Source organism: Argiope bruennichi, chromosome 4, assembly GCF_947563725.1.
Source record: "Argiope bruennichi chromosome 4, qqArgBrue1.1, whole genome shotgun sequence".
Lineage (NCBI taxonomy): Eukaryota > Metazoa > Arthropoda > Arachnida > Araneae > Araneidae > Argiope > Argiope bruennichi.
The window spans coordinates 58,271,625-58,295,279 of NC_079154.1; the positions used below are offsets into that span (position 1 = coordinate 58,271,625).

The 23,655-nt window shown below is 26.1% G+C and overlaps 1 protein-coding gene across 1 annotated transcript; it reads right to left on the bottom strand.

Moving 5' to 3' along the window:
• Nucleotides 1-1,054: 1,054 nt before the first annotated feature.
• Nucleotides 1,055-10,759, bottom strand: LOC129966273 (uncharacterized). The gene is made up of 9 exons (XM_056080688.1): nucleotides 9,945-10,759; nucleotides 8,969-9,010; nucleotides 6,677-7,246; nucleotides 5,887-6,040; nucleotides 4,970-5,471; nucleotides 4,298-4,467; nucleotides 3,515-3,644; nucleotides 2,989-3,201; nucleotides 1,055-2,546 (listed from the first exon to the last, which is right to left on the bottom strand). The coding sequence occupies exons 1-9, from the start codon at nucleotides 9,991-9,993 to the stop codon at nucleotides 2,406-2,408; spliced, it is 1,971 nt and encodes a 656-aa protein (XP_055936663.1). The 5' UTR covers nucleotides 9,994-10,759; the 3' UTR covers nucleotides 1,055-2,405.
• Between the last annotated feature and the right edge of the window lie 12,896 nt (nucleotides 10,760-23,655).

Below are 23,655 nucleotides of genomic sequence, written 5' to 3' on the forward strand. Positions count from 1 at the left end.
TTATAATTTAAATCGACAAAAACTCTCTTTAAAACTTTTTTTTAAAATGTAAACATTCACAACCATGACTCGATGGAATGCGATATGCAGGCATACCATGGACACCTAATGGAATATAACTGCTGAAGGTGTTCTAAAGCTTCTCATGAAAGCTAAAACTAAGAGGAAACCAATTTAAATGGATAAAAGCAATTTATTAAAAAGAAACATACTAAATTACAGAAAAAATTAGTTTTATTTGAATACATTTAAAAGTTTGTAAAGTATAAATTACAGTTGAGAAAAAAACAAGTTCACTAAAATTCATCACATCGAATACATAAGAAAAGGGCACAATACATTTATATATATATTGCATACACATATATAAATTTTAGCAGAATAAATGCAGTTATGAAAATAAAATTATTCTTCCATACTAATACAATTACAGGTTTATAAAACTTCTTGATCCTGAGAAATATATATCATGCAATAAAAAAATTATTTTTTTATATTTAATGGGAAACAATATTGAATCAGAATACATAAAATCAAATTATTATTCATATACATTACATGATGTAAATTTTATAGATATAACATACAAAACAATCAATTGAGAATGATCAACATGAAATGATATATATGAACAAGAACACTTGTAGAGATTTAAATTAAATTTCAATTAAAATGGAAGACCTCAGAAACATCTTCATCATGGGTCTTAGAAGAAAGAAATCATAAGATCACATTCAAAGTAAGTCAATTAAAAAATTTAATTTTACTTTGTAAGTTTAGTGCAAAACTGCCTTTATAAAAGGATCATTATCAATAATTAGCAAGATATTTTCATGGTACACACTGATAACTTATTTTCATACAATTCTACAATTCCAGCATCTTATTTTATTTTAAAAATTAATCTATATGATTAAAATAATGCAATAAGCATTGTTTTGTATCACAGAAAAGGCTATTCTAGACATGGAAACTTTAAAATACTTCCATACGACTCATCTATAATGTAAACTATTTAAAATCATTATAAAAGTTATAAGAAATATGTCTAGGTTGAATTAAGAAAAACGAGTTAATACATAAAATGAACTGCCAAATGCTCTTCCAATTGTATTTTAAACAGTATAAAGCTGAATATTTTAGAAGACAGATTTTTGAAAAGTTATCATTTAAATGCTACTTAAAGCATAAACTATGAAAGCTATAGGAAATATGTCCAGGTTGAGTTAAAAAGTAAAGTCGACAAAATTAATGTTAATATCCAATCACGTTAAGAGTAATGTTTTTATTTCATAAAATATGTTTAATATTTTTATTTTATAAAATATTCAAAAAGCAAATTAATAAAAAGGGGATTACTTTTTATTTCAGTGATAAAATTGGTCACAATCTAATAAGAACTAACTTATAAAATAGAATTCAAAAATCAAAGAATAGCCTTACATAAAACTGTATGCAGATTTGGATAATGTAATAAAACAAACCACAGCAGTGGACTTCCTATTTCCCGTAGAGTATATCAATGACATTACAGGAAGGAACAATATGAGGAAAGTAGGGAATCATTTTTAAACATTGTATTTCATTTAAAATTCATCAAACTATTTACATACTTTAGATTATTAGTGCTTTCTTACTGAAATCAATTGTAAATTTAACAATAAATTTAGTGTTAAATAAAAGAATCACAATTTTTTTATTATTAAACTAAATGTTAAAAATATCTTGCCAGAATAATTTGGGTTGCAAATTTAATAGCATATTATAAATTTTTGTTTAATTTGAATTTCAAATTAAAGAACATTTTATTTATAACAAATTTGTACACGCAAGTTGTGTACTACTTAAAAAAATAAAAAGTGACACCACAGGAACACTTGATGGTAGAAAATAAAAAATCATGTATAAAATGTAAAAAATTTAGTGCCAACTAATTTCCAGAACTAATAAAGGCATATTAAACAAAAAACTTTACAGCAATCACAATTATAAATGATTTTGTCATTTCACTCAGAAGTGGACTGTTCAGAGATCCTGTTTTCAGGTATAAACAGAAGATTCTGACATTTCACAGTAGTTCAACTTGCACTCCCAAAAATTACACCCACTATAGTGCTAACTGTAAGCCAAATGCTTGAATAGTCAATTTAGGAGATTCATTGACAAAAAATAAATCTCTTGTGTAATATACACACACAAATTTCTTATTTCATAACAAAATAAATGCTCAGTAGCTTGAAAGTGGTAGAAAATATCAACTGAAGCAAAAAACACTTCTCTGTACGGTTTACAGCAATCCAGTTTGCTCTTGAGGATTCCATCCTGAGAAAAATATCACGAGTAACCTCATGACAGTAGATGATGTAAGCATCCTTAGACTCGATTATCACAGTAGAATGAAGCTTTTATGTTATGTTGTAGACAATTCGTGTGTTGGTAGATGTCCAGTGTAGAACTGTATCCACAGAAATCTTTCTAAGTGCAGCAATGTGAGCTGCAACATGTATGGCCATACCAGGATGGGAAGAATTAGTACCTTTGGGAACCTACGCAAAAGAAATATTAATTAAAAAATAAATAGAGTATTAAAAATTGACTCATAGCAAATCAAAACATTTTGTAAAAGTTATAATAGTTAACCTTCTAGTTATAAATAAATTTGTACCTTAATCCAATAGTTCTTAGATCATTTTAAAGTTGAATAATTTCATGTTATTAAGAAATGAAAATGTTTTTTGAGCTACATTTTTGCTGGGATAAAACTTAAAATTTCTAATGCAAAAACTGCCTAAAAAAAATTAATATAAATTTGCTCATAGCAAATAAATTTAAGGTTTTTAGTTTTGGAGCAAAACATTTTAAAAGACACTGTACACTAAAATGAAATATTCAGCAGTCAGAAATACTGTTTAAAGTATATATTTTAAAGCTATATATTTAGATATATATATGACATTATGTGGAAGGGGGGGAAAAAAAAATACTTACCACTGAAGGTACAAAATAAGGTGCATCTGTTTCTAGTAACAGACGTTCTAAAGGCAACTGCCGAACAACTTCATGAGTTGGAGTAGCAGAAGGGAATGTCACCAAGTTTGTGATTCCAATGAAAACATTAGGAAATTCTTGTATCCACTTTTGAGCCCTTTTCCAGCTACCAGTGAAGCAATGCAAGTGGAAAATCGTGTCTCTAGGTAGTATCTAAAAGAAAAAAAATATATGCATATAAAAATGTGATTCAATATGCCAATGATGCATGAACTACATATAGGAAATATTTTTATAATCATTTAATAAAGACTCACAGTCCTAAAAAAAATTAAATCCCAAATGCCATTCAGGCATTGAGACAAAAATGCCAAAATAAAGTTTCAATGTATCTTACAAGATCAAGATACCAATTAAAACATATTTGGTGAAATAATCATTATATTGATAATTAGTAAATAATGAGTTAAATAAAGGTTAAGATTACCTATACATGATGAGAGTTATTTATAACATTTTTACTTACTTCATGCATAATTTTAATAGTATCAGCATCAGCATCCCGACAATGGATTACCAGCCGCAGTTTCCTTTCTTGGGCAATTCTTAATTGCCTTCTAAATGCATGATGTTGTTCTAACTTTGAACACTGATTTCTAAAGAAGGAAAGACAAAAATTACTTATTAATCTTAAAATTCAATTAAACAAACTATAAACAAAACAGATTAACTCTCTCTCTTATTTTATAGGGAGATTTCAGATAAATAAAATTTAAAGGCCTGCTGAATCAAGCCGTAACCCTAGATCAGTCACAAAAATTTAGTAGTAAAATAAGACAAAATATCTACCAAACACAGATGCAGTTTCTTAACAAACTCTGCAACAAATTTTCTTTCGGTGGAAACGAATTAAAAAATTTCTGTAAGCATAATGACAAGAAAATCTAAAGATCTTATATTAGAAATGAAGACAGAGAGGATCTTTAATAGCATGAAGTAATTAAATGCAACTTTATTATCACCAAAATAAAAATCAGTAATGAAGTATGAGTATTAATACAGAAAACAAAGGTCTCATATTATTAAATGGTATTCAGATACACTTTTATACGTCTGGCAGAACTAATGAACTTATTTCTTGAACCATTTGTATCATTAATTATAATCAATTTTTAATTATCCATAGAATAGCTATAATAGTCATCATAGCAGCAATTGGTTCTCTCTGCTATGAATGAACAGTGAAATTTTGATATGGAATGTGATGAATTTGTAAAAAAATAAAAAGTGATTTAAACCTCTAACTTACCCCTTTGAATAATCCAATCCAATTTCGCCTAAGGCTTTAACTTTTGGATGGTTCAGAGCATTTAACAAATCTTCTTCTGTTTTGCCATCATAAAATTTTGCTGATTTTGGGTGACAACCAAAAGCTCCCCAAACATTATCTTGCTCAAGATGTTTTTGCCACATTTGTTTCTGTAAAGAAGAAATGTATGTTTAATGTAACCTTTATATAAACACAGTTTTTATTTTAGTTTGAAAGGGAAGAAGGATCCATTAGTATTTTTTCAAACAAGAATATGGTTGTCTAAACAATCTGACATGAAAACAAGAAAAACATTTTTGAATTAAATCATAAATATCCTTTGTAAAAATCATACATGCATACTAATTAGCCTTAAATCTATTAAAATTTAAGAAAAGATTTGAAAATGGACAACGTACATCTCAGTCGACAATAAAAGAATTGTTTTTAAAGAAAAAATTTTCTTTTTCATTAAATCTGAATAGAACTGAAGTACAAACTTATATAACAATTTTTGAAAAATGTTGAGTACTGAAAAAAGCGTTCAAAAGATAACAATCTTTTCAACCTTGTTTCAGATTGTTTTTAAGACAATTTTTTAGATGTATATTAAGATATTTAAAAAGTTAAGCTGATAAAAAAATAAAAATAAACTTTCAATAAAATCCTTACCTTAGCAAATGTCAATGGCTTGCAGAAGACTGCTATACAACCCTTATAGCTTTGCGGATAACTATCTTTATGCTGAGCCATATAATTAGCATATGTACCTTGAAACTTCTCACGAGCCAACAATAAATCAATATGACAATGAGAATCAAAGAAGCCTGTTGTGGATTTCAGAACCATCAAAGAAGCAACATCATAGCTTGCCAACTTAGCTACATTATTTTTATTCTTGTCCATATGATTATAATGAAATGTCTCACAACAGTCTACATTACTACTTCCAGATTTTGAATTTTTTGGCCCTGTTTCTTTTTCTTGATATGACTTCTCATACAAATATTGCTTTGTATTTTTATCAATAACTCCAGTACTTTGATCAGTTTTGAATCCAGATTGTAATTTGCCACGGAATAAAGAATTCTCCCCAGAAGATTTTTCATTCTTTGAAAAATTTCTTCCAAGCATTAATTCTAATTTTATTCCATCTTGTTGATGCATGATAGGCCTAGAGAAAAGAAAAAAAAAAATTATAATTAGACAAATGTCAATGAATGGAAATAATGACTTCCGTACATCACTCGTAATATTTTAACACACAAAATAGAGGGAAAAGCTAATTGTAAAGCCTTTTATTTTTTTAAAAAAGTCAACTCAAATAATGTAAATAAAATAATAATAGAAATAATCATAATAATTTGAATTTATATAAATTACAAAGAAGAAAAATTATTACTGGTTTGATTGATTTCATATTAAAAATTTAAAAAAAAAAGTTAAAATATGCATTTAATTCAATTGTCCCATTTTTATTTATGCAGTAGAGAAAACATGTTGCAACAATAATGTTAAAACAGAAATTTATGAATAGATATATACATTTCATTACGATTAAGATAATATTTAAACATGTAAATATTTACCTATCATGTTTTTCGAATTTACATTTTTCATTAGTAAGAGGAGCATCTTTCAAAGAACTATTTGCAGATGAAAGTGAATTTCTAGATGACAATGGTGAAATATTGAAAGCTCCAAGATCTGATGGATTATACATTGCAACTGGAGATATTTCCCCTGAAAAAGTAAAAACACTTTTAAATTCAAAATAAGCAGCAGACAACAAGTAGTAATTAAAATAAACCACAATAAATATTTTTTTAAAAAAGAGCTATGTTCGCATAACCGCAAGAAAAATAATATGAAGGATTGCTGGGAGCACACACAAATATTTTAATAATAAACATGACCATTACTGAAAAAAGAAATCTATAAATTCAGAAAATTTGAGATTAAAGTTTATATTAAAACCACACTATATCATTGATTGAAATAACATTCAACTATCTAAATTTATATATGCAATAGATATCTTATAAATACAATTTTTCAACTATATGATTTCGAATACCTAAAGGCAAATCTTTCAGAATTTGCAAAGATAACAAGTACTACAAATGTACCGAAAACTGCTCTGCATAGAAAAATATAAGGAATCTATATGATTTCACAATAAATTTCAGAAATAAGCATTTATGTACTGCCAAGAGAAAAAAAAAAGTCACTTATTATTAACTCTTAATGGTAAACACTGTATTTGAAAATAGATCCATAAAATCAGAAATTTCAATTTTGTTAACCAAACATCCTTTCATTGAACCAATTTTGTAGAAAAACATCAAAATTTAAAACTAAGAAAAACAAATATCTTACCAGATGAATCGGTCATGCTTGGAGGAGAAAGGCTAAGACTGGAGGAATATTGATCAGGAAAATCAGACTTTAGTTGCTGCAATGCCATTAGACGGTTCTTTATAATCCAAGCATCAGTGTCATCACTAGGAACCATATTTAAAGTTTCTTGAATTGAAGCCATGTGAGTATTCCTTACCCAGAAATGCAGATCAGATAAAGAGGTTTCAGTAACATGATTGGTTGGTAAATTATACTCATTGTTGTTCTTCATTAGGCAAGGATTTTGAAAATTTGTAGCCATTGCGTCTGCAGGATTGGGAATATGCATACTAGGTAGATGACATAATGATGCAGCTTGATTTTGAACTGTGTTCAAACTTTCCCGATCAAATGCACTTTTTGTTAAAAATGGGATGGCTTCACTATCAGGACTGGGTGACGAACTACTCTCATTCATATCTATCAGGAGAGGATTTTCACAACTTGCAGCCATAACTTCAGTGGATTTCGGCTTGTGTGTATTAGGTCTATAAGCAGATGCAGTTTTATTCTCAGTTATCTTACATTTTCCCTTGCATGCTACAGGATCTGTAAATTAAAGACTTATTAATATACAAATTTGATCGATAGTATTATTTAAGTATTGTGAAAAAATTACTAAAATAATAACACTACAATAATTAAACATAAATTAATTTGACTTTTTCTACATACTGTACAATTTTATTTCAAGCCCTGACTTTCACAAATCATCTGTTGAAAGAAATTTATACGGATTTGAAAGAATTCGATTTAATCTAAATTTTCTAAATCTGTTAAGTGAACAAGTTCAAATTCTCATCCCATTTTTCTTACAATATATAAAATTTGCACAAAATGCAGAAATGTGTTTAATACTAATTAACACCAATGAAAAAACACATTCTAAGAACAATTCCATTAAATACTGCAAAAGAAAATATATAAAAAGGATTCCAGATTATTTTTCTTAACATACAGGGGAAAAAAAATCAAAAATACAATTTTAATATTTTTCTTGTTTATACATAGATACAAAATTTTTTTTCGCTTCATGACTACTTATAGAAGAAATCATGAAATTATAATTCATATTCATTATAAATTCATTCACTTTACAAATGACATCATTTAAATCGTGCAAATTTAGAAATTATGTGTCAATAAAATTTTTCTTTTCTATTCAATTTACATAACATTAAAAAAAAAAAAAAAAAAAAAACTTTAAAAGAAAAAAAATCTGAACTTCCTCTTGCATCTCAGTTTCTTATTCATCACAAAAGTAGTGGGAATTCTTTCCATATGAACATAGAATTCATGAACAATAAAATAAATCTTAATATGTTATAGATGTTTCAATGATAGTATTACATTTAGTTGAAAATTTATTAGCAAATGCTGCACTCGTTAAATGAAATAGTCTTGAATTTTGCTAGCCAAACAATTATCATATATGTTTAATCTTAATAATATCCATTGCACATATTAATTTTAATAATAACTCTTCTGGCTAAGTATTTTAACAATCCAATTGATCACAGATCGAAACAATAAATAGAAACAAATACAGCAGTAGATTGAAATGAATCATGCATTAAATTTAAAATAGCAAAAATTCTAAAAACTTTTAATCAATCACAGAACTAATAAAATTTGACAAAATTTATATAAGTTTCTCATTATCATCTTGATACAGATGCTTTTGTGAAATACGTTTGCTTTTTGTCCAATAGTCTATTTCATAGAAAGGTATGAGATAGATGCACCCTCCCCCCCCATTATTATTATTATTATTATCACAGACGAATCATATCAATCAAGAGTATGCCAACTTAATTAGCTAGGAATCGATGGCTATGTTTCTTTGATTAAATCTATATATATATATATATATATATATATATATATATATATATATATATATATATATATATGTTTCTTTGATTAAATCTATATATATATATATATATATATACTTTTTTTAAGCATCATCTAAACATATCATGATTAGATTTTATTAAGGATGACAATTGGAATTTTTCAGAAATGATAACTGCCAGAATTATGAGGGATTTAAAGAGGGCAAAGTTCTAAATTTGATATGATATTTTCCCCTTTCACGGTTTTGAAAAGGATTGACTCATGTTTTTAAATCTATCCTATATCAAAAATTGTATCGGTGATATCATTTTACAACAAGTTTAAGAATACAAAACCTAACTCAATATAAAAAAAGAATAGTAAACAAATAATGAAGATTTACCAGAAAAAAAGAATGTTTTAAAATCTTACCATTTTGGGACAAAGACGAAGAGCGAAGTGCAGATTGGAGGGCTAGAAGACAAATATACAAGTCAAAATTAGTTTTAAAATTTAGATAAAGCACATTTAAATAAAATTTTAATACATAATATAACAAGACAACTCAAGCAGATAAAATCTTAACTGTATAATAGATTAGATTAAAAAAATTGTAATTGAAAATATGTCAAAAAATTTGATCATTTTAAGGACAAACAAATCACAACAATATTGCAGAATGCCTAAAGGTTTATGAAAAGAGTAAAATAATTCATCTTAATGGATTTCCATTTTTTTTTTTTAATCTTTCAAAAATTGAGAACTTCAAAATAATTTTAAAGACAGTAGGTAAAAATTTGAAATAAATAAGATAAAAGAAAAATTAATCATCATAAAAATATTATACCCATGCCTCGACATAATATTTCACTTTGAAAAGTAAAAACTAACCTTTTTGAAACTAGCACAGTTAAACATAATAGAATAGAAAACTTCCCTGAATGATCAGCATCAAATAACATATGTTTTTTATTTTACTAAAAATTCAATACACAATAATTCTAATCTACTAATAAATTTTAATCTAATAATAAAATAAATTTTATAAATCTGATAATAAATTTTAATGTTACAAGACATAAAAAAATAATAATCCAATATTTCATTTCCATTATCACATTAAAAAAACTTCAATTCTATTTATAAAGAGTTTATAAATTATTAAATTCCTACTTTGCAAAAAAAAAAAAAAAAAAAAAAAAAAAAGCAATTGCTACACAGAAAGCAAGCAATTCAAGTCTTCCTTTTTTTAATTTGCGTTAATGTCGTAAGTACAACACTAAATTGGAATTTGATCAAAATACCAACACTTCATAAACAACAAAAAATGAAATAAATAAGATTATTTATTAATGCTTATTCATTAATCTACTATGGCAGTATTTTAATAAAATGATTTATTATTTACCTTTGTTGAAAATCCTCCGTTGTCCGACTGATTCAAGTGCCTGCTTCATTTTTATTGCAATCCAGACGAAAGCGATTTCAAAACAAGCGGGTGAGAAAATACTAACACAAGAATAAAACAACCAACACTATGTGAAAACAGCGTAAGAGTGTGCCAAGCGTCTTCCAAGCGTGGTAAGTCATTGCTTTTCTCTCGCCAAATTGGCTCAGGAATCAACCAATAAGCTTTGACAGAAGAATTTCCAGTCACCACTAATTGATGAATATTCAGAGAGGGTTGCAAAAGACAGCCGCCAGGTTACCATGTTAGGCTGTTTATTACATTAACGTTTCGTTAGAAATATATCAAATTAAAAAAAAAAAGCTAATATTTTGAATTTAAACAAAAATAATTTGCAAATTGACAGTAAATCCGCTATGATTTTAAATGTTTTATTATAAACTTGAAATTTAATACAAACAAAATGTGTTCATATTTTGAAGAAATTAAAACACAATTTGCTATTTTAATATACAGCAGGTTAAACTTCTTGTTTGTATATTATTAAATTCTTTACATAAATTTCAAATTATATCCTTCGAAGAATTCACATTCTTTGCTTCCCTATCAAACAAAATTCTAGAAAAATTGATGTTCAAAGATTTTCCATTGATTTTTTTGAAGTCCAAATATTTTCGAAAAATTTTCTTGTAACTATTAGGGTTATAGGAAGGGGGAAAGAACAGTGGCATGTTTTCTAACATATACATTCTAATAATTTAAATAAAAGTATTGAAAATTTCCACACAACTTATCTTAAAGTCATTTTAAACAGCTGCCAAGTTTCTAATTGGAAGTTTTAATTACCCAACATGTGCCAGTCCTAAAATCTTCATTTATTATTAAAAACTTAAATGTAAAAAGCGACTTAAAAATAAGACTGAATTTGTTTAAATTTGGGGTATATTGAATAACAAAGGTATAGAGAATTGTTTTTCTATAACCAAGTAACAACTCTAACAATGCATATCATCAAAGGAATCATTATCATAAAAATAATCAGCATACTATGAAATTAACAATGATACATTCATTTATGATACAAGCATTAAAATTGTGTTGTCTAATAAATTAGTGTTGTTAGCCATAAAACTGTGCGTGTGTAAATTCGTTTAATCCACGTGTTCTTGGATTCGTGGCCACGTGTTCTAAGCAAAACCAATTATTTATATTTCTGTTTTAACTGAAAAAAATGTTTTATTCGTGTATTTATTTTTAGATTCTATTTCAAACAATTTCTCTAATTATGCATAATTCACTAAGTTTTCCGAAATGAATTGTTTTTGTTTTGTTTCTATATTTAAAAAAATCCATCCTTGCCTATTCTTTCCAATCTATGAAGAGCAATAAAAAACACTATTTAAAATTAACTTCATATTTTAGAATACTTTTATTCATGTTCAGTCATGTGAATATCTTGTAATAAGTGTAGTTTTGAATAAGCATCATGTAAAAGAAATTAATTTCAGCTGAATTATGATAAAAATTGCACATACTTATATAGAAATTTACCAAAATGCCAAATAGGTAAATCAAATTCTTCTTGTTTACTTAGAAGTTTGTTATATCAAGTTTGGACACAATAAAGTTTCCCAAAATTTCGCTATTTAAATTTTTAAAAATTATATTAGCAGAGCATATAAATAATTGAAAGTTGTGTCTAATACAAGACCAGAAAATTGAGCCAAAACGTTTTATTTTTCTGGCTTAGTGCAAAAATATTTTTAAATGTTATAAAAAGAATTCTAATTACAGTTTTAATAATATAGTATTTTGAATAAGTGATTTCATTTGCATTTTCATAATTACTGAATTTCATCATTTTTCTCCCCGATATTACTTAATAGAGATTACGAATACGTATCTGATAATTTAATGAATGGACAACTAGTTCTGTTAAATTGATTACGTTTTAAAATTTCTTAAATTAATAGTTTGTGGTTGTTTTTATTGTTGATTTGATTCAATCTATGCTTTAATAAATTCATTCAAAGATGCATTTGTATCCAATCAGACTATAAGTAACAGTATTTTGTTCAAGCATGCTTTTCCACCATCAACTAAGAAACTACAAGAATCTGTTAATTATTAAATAGGAACCAAAATATTAACTACTTTAAGTAGTAATATTTAAATGTAATTATCAATTTATGCATTTGTGGAAATTTAAACACTATGTCCAGGTTTTCAAAAAAAAAAAAAAAAAAATAATAATAATAATAATAATAATACTAATTTTGTTATAGCCATTTAATTTTTCAAAAATTTCTTTCCTGGTATAGGATTGTCAAACTGCTTGTTATTTTGATAATGAAAATGTGGTAAAAACAGTTGCAAGATTTTATTCAAAACTAAGTTTTATTTTTCAAGTTTTTGAACACTTATAAATTTTTGATGATATTAAGGGAAAAAAATATTTTTTTGAATTGGATTTTATTTTTACAGTATGACAAGTGAAAAAAAAAATTACTATGATTTGAAGAGATTGTCTGAGATTTGAAACTATACAGCATAGCTGGTAACTACAATTTCAAAAATAATACAATCTCAATCAATAATAATAATAATAAATTTTTTTCCAAGAAATTTCTTTTGTTATCCATCTACGTTTTTTATAAGATTTAATAAATCACATCAAACAGTTTATACTTAACTCCTCTATTACTTACTATTTAGAGAAACAATAGATAATGGAATAATCTATGAACTTCTATTTTATTTTCCTTGGAAATAGTGAGAGTTAGCTACGAGAAATTTCCCATCTAAATTATGTCACATATGGAAGATTAAAGAATATTTTAAGGAAAGACATGCCCACACTTTATTACAAAGAATGGATCCACTGAATCTTTACTATGAGTATTTATATAATTTAATACTTTTAAAACTTAAAGTGAATCAATTCCTAACAAATATATATAGGATCAGTTTTCCTTAAATTTTTTAGGATTAAGTCTCGTTATCTAATAATAATAATGGATGATTATACTGTCTATAAGTCCAAGACACGATTTATTTATTTAATATTTTTCAAAAAGGTTTGATGACAAATGTGCGAGGATATTACATAATTAAAATTTAATACTGGTACATTTCTATTCAATAGAGAGGTCAGCTGACCGGGAATCCTCAGAAAATTCCGAGAGGTTGGAAAAAAAATCAGGGACATTTATTATAAACCTGGAAATTTTTTGATAAATTTTATTAAATATAATTCGCTGTTATTTCTTCTTAGGCAGAATGAAACACAGATTTTCGCAACTAATGAAAATCAAATTTTTACTGATAGTCTAAAATAGACTATGGAGGAGAAAGATTAACTACCATATCTAATTTATTGGGTACATGTTTAAATATATAAGATTTTCGCCTAAAGTTTTTGTTGGCTTGTTTTCGGAACGTCAACTTATCGACGTAATTAGCGAAAAGGGTTTTGCGCACTATGGAAAAAGACAGCCTAACTAAAAGCCAAGATCCTGTTACTGTTATGATTTTAAGTTTTAATGGGTCTCTTATATTTAAAATAATACATATGGAACCCCTTTCTTTCTTTGAACGTCAAATCGATCTCACCATGTGTTACAAGAGAGAAAATATGAATTTTGGGTATTAATATTCAAAACTGGTTGTAAAATATTGACGCATTATTATAATTCCAAAATAATGTATTTTAATCAAATAAGTATTTTACATTAATTACTTTTTCCTCTCTTTTCGGGGACCTTTTTGTTGAATTAGGAAATATAGGACGTTATTGCTATTAATTTCATAAACAAATTTTGTGTGTATTTTTAAACATTATTTATAGGGATTCACTAAATTCTTCATATGGATGTCATTGCTCATATTTTCTTTTCACATTTTCTTTAAAATTTTATGTTTATCTAAAATTCCCCATACATTCAACAATTTACTTTATAAATTAAAAATAATAAAAAACACGAGATATTCATTTGTTTTAATACATGATATGTACAAATATCTCTTGTTATTTATCCAAAAAATTTTTGATCAAGAAAGAAGCGTTTTTCTTATATGGTTTGATGTATATGATACTGTTTGACACAAAAACTTATAAAATTCATCCATACTATCGTTTTTTTAAATTTATACTTCTAAAAACTTGTTCATTTTATGCAATAAAAAAAAAAAGATATATTTTTCGAGCTAAACATTGATCTAGTGAGCGAGCGATTTATTATTATTATTACAGTTATTGTACAAAATATCACCCAATTTTTGTTCTGATTGTTATGTTGACAAACAGTATCAATAAGGGAGACCCCACTGAAAGAAAACAAAACATTTCATTTTTAAGCACTCCCCATTGTGTATAAATTTTTGGAATGCATTTTCGTGAGTAAATATAACAAACATTTCTGAGATATGACTGGCTGTCTAAAAGCTCGGTTAGATGGGCATATTCCAATAATTGGCTACTTTTGGTTAATATATTTGCAAAAAAAAAGGGGGAGGCGGGTTTTACATAATTGAAGCTTATCCGAAATTCAATAAATGAAAATTATCATTTTTTTCTGAGAATTAAATTTTATTTTAAATTCATTTTAGATAAAAGAGTAGAACATTTTTTCAAATGCAGTTAAGAACATACTGTACAAAAATTAGAGAATAAAATAAAACGACATCATTTTGTTGATATTAGAAGTATCCCCAATAATGTCAGGAAAATTTAAACAGCAGCAATGCTGGCCACCCTGAGTCCTTGAATATAACTAATGAGTCCTTGAATATAACAGAAATTATATGATTATATAATTTATAGCAAATGTGGCTTAGAATTATTACAATAAAAACATACACACTTTAAATAGGATAAAAATAAGCACAGTAATAACTTTGCAATATTGTAATTTTATGAAACACTGGAAGAGAATCATTACTTCTGAATAAACCCCCAGAATGAAGAATTCTGAAATACTTCATTGATGCTTTTACTAGTAACTTGTGTGATGCAGTATTGTTATATAAACTTTAGAATGATATTCGTAAACCATTTTTTTCTCCTTCAAGTAACACTAGAAGTCTAATTTTGAAAAATTGAATTCCTTTCAAAGTTTATCTTTAGGAAGCTATTGTACTTAAAAGGCTTTCTTATTTCTGGATTTTAAAAATTTTTCATTCAGGGTCCTGTCTTTATCACTTTTCATTCAAGTTTTATTTCAGATATGTGCAATCTGATCACATTAACGCAGGCATTAGAAAATATCAAAAAAAACCTTGCATGTGTTGCACGTGGAGCAGTCAGATAAACAGAACTGATTAATCATTTATGTTCAAATTAATATGGATTTTTTCGGTAATATCACTAAATGAATAAATGGGTTATATATATATGTATTCACTCTACTTTCAAAACAGCACTTCAGATTTTTTTTTTTTTTTTTTTTTTGCTTCTTAAACAATTTTCATATGCTTCTATAGTTCTTGGAACAGTTTTAAATGTTTTGTATGTCGCTGTTGATCAAACAGATATGGCCAACTATAAGTTTCTGAAAGCGAGACTCTTTACAAACAACTGACTAAAACATTTTCAAAAAAAAAAACAAAAAAAAAACATATATTTTAAAAATACATATAATTCTTTTTTCAAGGGAAGGATTCTTTGAAATAGCACTCTAAAAAATAGTAAAATGAAAATTGCTGAACTACAACATATTACAAAAGTAATCATGGAAACATATTTAATATTAAAATGGTTTGATGGAAATCACATTATTTTCAAAGGTGAATTTTTACTGTAACATATAATAGAATTTAGAATAGTCTCATGTTATTTCAATTAAGATATACATTTATTCAATGAATTTCTGAATTTGTAGCTTCAAAAGAGATTAATCAACAATCAAATATCTAATACGAAAGCTGTGAAATAATTTTTAGTTCATTGGAAGATTTTATCTATCCACTGAAATATTTCACTAACTACGTTTGTGTAGGAAGTAGGAACAAATATTTTTTTTTTATAATCTTAAAAGAGAAATTGACTATTGAAAAATGTCAGAAGTGATTAATTATCTTTAATTTGTTTTCAAAAAGATGTCAATGCTACAGGGTTCTTAGTAAACCTGTATATTTTCTTAATAATTTAGACTAAATAAGAAAAAGTAAAAGAGTACATCCAATCATTAAGAACAACAACATTATGAAAATACAAAAAAAAGTCCCTTTATTCAAAAAAAGTTCTCTTATAAATTAAGTTCTATAAAATACTGTGAAACTAAAGGATATAGAGAAAATGCAAAACAAAGCAAAATGACATTTGAGGAAAAAAATAAACTTGAGTAATGTTAAATTAATCCTGAGTTCAAAATTAATCATGAGTTAAACAATGCAATATATATACTTAAAAGCTATAAAGAAAAATTTTCTTTCAGCTAAGGAAAAATAAAAATAAAAAATCTAGCAGGAAGTTTCTAATTGCATGAATGTCATATGAAAAAAGTGAAATAACATATTTCTTCTTCACCTTCATTTGAAAATTGTAATTTTTAACTCTTACTCGCTCTAAATTTAAAATTGGCAGTTTATGACAGAAAATATGGCAGTTGAATTCACCCACATTAATAAAAAAAATAATAATAAATTTATAATACAGCCTTTGAGGTGCATTGAGACATCATTACAGCTATATGTGTGCCAAATTGCATGATCATAAATGTGATTGATTTGTCTAAGTAATACAGACACATACATTTTCTTTTATAAGTATAGATATATTGCAAAATAATAATAAGAAGAATTTTACAGACATGATAGACACTAGAGGAAAAAATTTTACACATAGAGTTATGGAATAGTAATTTATTTACAATTACATAAACTCAATTCTGAGTTGAGCAATGCTATCAAAATATATTTCGAGAACTTAAACACTTTTTACTAATACAGAATCCTTATATTCATTTCTAAATAATTATATATTTAATCCTTTAACATTAATTAAATAAATAATTTCTACCAAAATAAATCAATATACATTTAAATAACACATATTATGAAAAACATATATATTTTCATATGAATATGAATATAAACAAATTACAAAATAAACTTAAACTTAATAAATAAAAGAAAAATAAATCTTGAATACACGAAGAAAGGAGTGTGAAAAAAATTATCAGCTTGTGTCACACTACGATGCTCGCAAAATACTTTGCAAGAATAGAAATATACACTTTTTATAAATATAGAATTCTTGTATTCAATCCTAAATACAGAATAACTATCATTTAAGTTTAATCACAAAAGCAGCAGAAAAATATGAAATTCCATTAGATGAACAATTATTCTTTTTTAAAATTTAAATAAAAATAATTATTATTAAACTTTTATAAAAATAAAACTCTTACAATTTATAGTCTAACAATAAGAAGAGATGGTTAAAACAACAAATTACAAAAAAGAAACAAAGAAAAAAGTACAGAATAACTTATGTTTCATACTTGAAATATATAAAAATTTTAAATTCAAATCAAATTATAAAATCAACTTGTGCATTTGAAAGAATAATTTATCTCTTATAAAACACACGACACGAGATTATAATATTTGAGAACGAGTGATTCTGTCCAAATCATGTATGAGAAGGCTATCATTTGTAATAGAATTGCTGGAAAAATTAAGCATCAGTTAAATTAATTTCATCATAAATTCATTTAAAATTCTTAGTAAAATTATGATGCATTTAACTGTAATGCTTCACCTTCTTGAGCATTAAAAAAATTATAAATCTACCAAAACAAAATAAAGATTAAATGAAAATGCAAATGTAGTGAATTTTCTTTCTTTCTTTTTTGACATTGCTGTTATGTTTTAAAATTTGTTTGTGATAATAAAAAGTAAATTTTAAAGCATTATTAAAAACAAAAGTATATAATACAACAGTTAAGAATTCGAATTCCATGTTTGTAGTTGAACCTTTCAATATACAAAACTGCTGCTAATTATATTTGCTATTGATTACATCTTGAAATTTTAGGCACACACACAATTAAATCTGCCTTTAAAAATATCTTTATTGGCAATATGTATAAAGTTAACAGATATAAAAATTTAAATGTGAAAATTTATAAGATTTCAAAAGGATACAGTAGGAAGTAGTGCCTTTATTAAAAGTTAGTTTTACTTTGAAACAGATTACTTATACCATTGAAAATAGATAAAACAGTAATTTCTTCATGCTCATTCTGAAAGGAAGGCTTTTAAATATTTCCACACTTCATATAGTCTAAGAAAAATAAAAGATTTTTCTCATATAAAATTGAAAATTAATTGCTATTCTATCATGTGGAAACCATTGTTAATTATAAAAAGAAACTGAAACAGAAATGTGTTGTCTAAAAAGCATATAAAATATGGATTAAATATCAGCACATCACTAAAGTATTTCCGGGTTATTCAATTAAGATAATTATTTTCTTTCATTAAAAAGACATATATGAAAATATTTCACTCTAGCTTGTTTTTCAAGAAAAAAACTTATTAGCTAAACTTTACAGGAAAAAATTTATAAATTTCAATGTGTATAAAATTTGATCAGGCCTATGAAATTTTTCCAATATATTTCCTTTATAATCCAGAGCAAAGTTTCAGATTTGTAAAATAAAACAAACAGAGGACAATGACTCATTAAACAATTGATGCAAACTATTTAATGGTATCTAATTAAATATAATAGAAAAGAGAATATTCTTTATATGAAATTAGGAAATGTTTTCTTTAAAAAATAATAACATTGAAATTGAATTAAATATTAAAGATTTCTCAAAAATATATAAATTTAATATAAGCCACAATTTTATAAATTTCCGTAATTGAGGAAATTCCCGAAAAGAAGTAAGCCATTACCTGCTAAGGTAAAAATGTACGCGTTATAATAGTTCACAATTATAAAATCGGTATCGTTAGTTCTAAAACAGTAACCTATACAAAATAAATTATCACAGCGAAGATTTGTATATAAATTGACATTGTTCGAAATTGCGGCCACATAAAATGTTGTTTATTCACGTGCTTTTCTATTTCTTCATCTAGAAAATTAATGCAAACAAAAAACAAATGAAATGGGTACTGCATACCAGAGAACACTAAGAGAATATTCGAAAGAAAAAATATATATATATATATTTCTTAGAAGCACAACAAGATTAAATCCATTTAAATTTTTTTATTTATCTGAATTAAACCGAGAAATTAAGAATTAAAAATAAATATTGCCATGGTTATGTTATATTATGGCTAAATATCGTTCATGCAGAAGAAAAGGATTAAAAATTCCGCTACATCATAACAAAATGGAGTTGAGTTATCAGATGGATACATTGTAAGAAATCGGCTGGCTTCACCACTAATCATCTTTTAGATAAATTGATAAACTTGATTCATAATGATTTGTTCTAACGGATATTTTGAGACGGGTCTTCTTATTCCAAATCATTTAATTTTATTGTGAAAAAATATTTCAGAATTAAATTATCTCTAAACTTGCAATCCACACTAATACTGCAATATTTGACCGGTTATTTAAGAGTTAATTCAACGAACCTTCCTAGATTTTCATTGTTTATGCTGCAGGTGCTACATTAAATTACGAGTCCATTAAATTATTTCTATGTCATCTGCTAAAAGACTTTTAAAATATTGATAACATAGCGAGAAGTCCAAAAGCGGTAATATGAGATTTGAAATGATAAAATATAAATAAATATTTTATTTATGTTTTTACGAGGAAAATCATTTACGAGGGAAATGAATGTATTGAAGCAAGTATTATATGTTGAAAGAACGTCTAAATAAGGCAAGTATTATATGTTGTAATACGGATTGCAACACTATTCAACCCAATATACATATAAGTGAAATGCGGTGGAATAATTACCGACAGGCAGAAATTAATGATTCTATTGACTGTTATTTTTGAAATACATTATGCTAATGAGTTACTTATATTTATGATTTGAAACTGAGAAAAGTATTAAACAAAGCTGTATGCGTATAAATTAAATTTTAATCCTTACAACTACAAATGAAAGAAAAAGGACATTTTTTTAAGCTTATTAAAGGAGACTATACTTTTATTTATTTGATTTTAGGAGACTATATTAATTATTTGTTAAAGGAGACTGTAAATTTATTTATTTATAAGTTTTTGTTTTACAAACCACATAAAAGGTTTCAGGAGAAACAAAAACAGTTGTAATCAAGAGATACACAAATGCAAAATTAAGAAGTTACTAAACATTAATTTCAAACTGATTAGGATAAAATGTCAAAGTGCTTGTTTCCTTTCACTTTTCGTAAAAATTAAAAATCAGCGCATTTTTAAAATAACACTGAATAAATAAATAAAAGAATCGAATCAATTCCAAAAGAAGAAGAATCATTATTTTTTTCGAAGAAACTGATACTTACAATGCTATTTTGAATGGAATAAGATCCGCCTTTTGTAGAAATTATATGTGCTAAATACGCAGATCATTTTTCTAAGAGAGGACAACGCGGACTTCTATCTTTTTGTCTTCCCTTTCTTCTTCCTTAATCAAAATTATAATCGTATCCTTTTGGCCGTCAAACGATATCCCTTATTTCGATAACGAATGTTTTATCTCAGTTAACATTTAAAGCCTCAGGGGTGTTTTTTAATTCTCTCCTTTCTGATTTTGCTATAAACGACTACTTTAGAGGAATTATTTTCGGTTCTTATTTCTGGAACTTTTAAAGCTACATTTAGAATTAGCAATTGCGCTATTTAATGTAGAAATGATATTGCCAATATAGACTTCACTTGTCAATATAGACTTATCATAATATTTTCACTTTCACCTAGATCATAAATAGATAAAATTCGGTACAATGATTTAACGTCCATAATGTCAAATTTTGAGCCAAATTCAACTTCGGGTTGGTTGCCTAATTTTTCAGAAACATGTAAACACGATAATTCAAACAGTTTGAATTTTCCATGATACATCTAAGTTTTTAAAGAAATTTCGCCGATACTTGTACGTTTAAAAAAAAAAAAAAAAACCGTGGAATTTCCAATGTTTCTCCTATCCTCAAAATGATGTTGTTTTAATTTATTTTCCGCATTTATTGCACACTATGTTCATAACTGTATTTGAAAAAATTGTTTTCATCTTTTTAACTTAGAATACCTCATAATTTAACAGAAAGATATCAAGGAAAAAAAATTAATTATAGCAAAATAGTTAATTAAAATAAATTCTTTTAAAATTATATTAATTTGTCGATATTTTACATTCATATTAAAATAATTTAGAATATTAATGCTCAAAATTTATGCTTTCATAATCGTAGTGCGATCGATTTGAATTTCGAAAAAATAGATTCTTATTTCATATATATATACATAAAGAGAGAGACAGAGAATGGTTCTATTATTTAATATCTTTTTAAATAAAAGCGACGCATTAAAGTTCAAAATTATAACAATAACAGAAGCTGGGTCTTAGTTAGGGTGCTTTATCCCATAGATAGCAAAGACAAAACCATTTTCACTAATTATGTCAATATGTTAATTTAGCCATTATTATTTAACCTAAACTGTTTTGGTTTAAGGCCAAACCCAGATTCAATTGCGAATCTTTCTTGAGATGATAAGTGAAGGAATTACATGTCATCAAATTATTATTGCAATAGTAAAAATAATGCAGGAAAATTGAGTAAAGTACATTACTTTAGAAAGTAAAGTAAGGCAAAGAATAAACTGGTTAGTAGACACAGAAGAGCTAACACAATTTGAATCAACAATTTAGTTTAGATCACAAGAGTTGTTCTTCAGAACTGTAGGAAATTCTGAAAAAGCACTAACGTGGCTACATATCCGAAATGCCAATCCCTCGGAAGTAGAAATATTCCCCAACCTCGTGCATATGCAGAAATGTGGATAACCTCTGTTTCGACAATCAATGATTGATTTTCATCAAATGACAATGTTTCATTCTACTTAGGAAAAAATACTAGCGAATTGTCATTTTCGACAGCAATTAATGATTTATCAAAAAATTCCAGTTTTAAAATTAATTCCATCCCTCTCCTTCAAGTTACGGAATTCCTTGACGATTCCCGGATTTCCTGTTCAGCTGACAACCCTGTACATATATATATATATATTAAATTTTATAACATCTACCGGAAGTATGTTATCTTTAAATATATTATCTGCAGTCCTAAACAATGACTACATCTGTATGTCTAAGGAAACAGTCATACCGACACCAGTAAAAGATTTAACAGTATGTACTAGTGGAGGGCAAATCCTTAATTACAACCAATTATGTTTCACAGCACAGTTGTTACACCTTCTAAACGCATTTTAATGAATGATTTTTAAAGTTATTTGGGTAGAAACCGATTGGATTTAATTGAGATTCTGTAGCATAAATAGACTTTATAATAGGCAACTTTTCAAAGTTTGGACAATTTGATATCAATTTTAATAAGAGATCTCTGTTACAACATGGAAGAGATGAAGTTAGTATTTTTCAAGAAATGATTTCTGAATCCACACAGACAAAAAGAAATTTTGTAAAGCATTTCAAAATAATATAATTTCATAAAAATAAGACATATTCTTGATTTCGCCTTTAAAAAAATGAATCTATTCACACCAAAAGGTAACAATTATAATACTTAAAAATTTATTTATGTCCGGAGTATTCGAATAAATTTCAAGATACACCAGAATAAAGTAATAATGTTATTGATGACATATATTATAATTTAAATCGACAAAAACTCTCTTTAAAACTTTTTTTTAAAATGTAAACATTCACAACCATGACTCGATGGAATGCGATATGCAGGCATACCATGGACACCTAATGTAATATAACTGCTGAAGGTGTTCTAAAGCTTCTCATGAAAGCTAAAACTAAGAGGAAACCAATTTAAATGGATAAAAGCAATTTATTAAAAAGAAACATACTAAATTACAGAAAAAATTAGTTTTATTTGAATACATTTAAAAGTTTGTAAAGTATAAATTACAGTTGAGAAAAAAACAAGTTCACTAAAATTCATCACATCGAATACATAAGAAAAGGGCACAATACATTTATATATATATTGCATACACATATATAAATTTTAGCAGAATAAATGCAGTTATGAAAATAAAATTATTCTTCCATACTAATACAATTACAGGTTTATAAAACTTCTTGATCCTGAGAAATATATATCATGCAATAAAAAAAATTATTTTTTTATATTTAATGGGAAACAATATTGAATCAGAATACATAAAATCAAATTATTATTCATATACATTACATGATGTAAATTTTATAGATATAACATACAAAACAATCAATTGAGAATGATCAACATGAAATGATATATATGAACAAGAACACTTGTAGAGATTTAAATTAAATTTCAATTAAAATGGAAGACCTCAGAAACATCTTCATCATGGGTCTTAGAAGAAAGAAATCATAAGATCACATTCAAAGTAAGTCAATTAAAAAATTTAATTTTACTTTGTAAGTTTAGTGCAAAACTGCCTTTATAAAAGGATCATTATCAATAATTAGCAAGATATTTTCATGGTACACACTGATAACTTATTTTCATACAATTCTACAATTCCAGCATCTTATTTTATTTTAAAAATTAATCTATATGATTA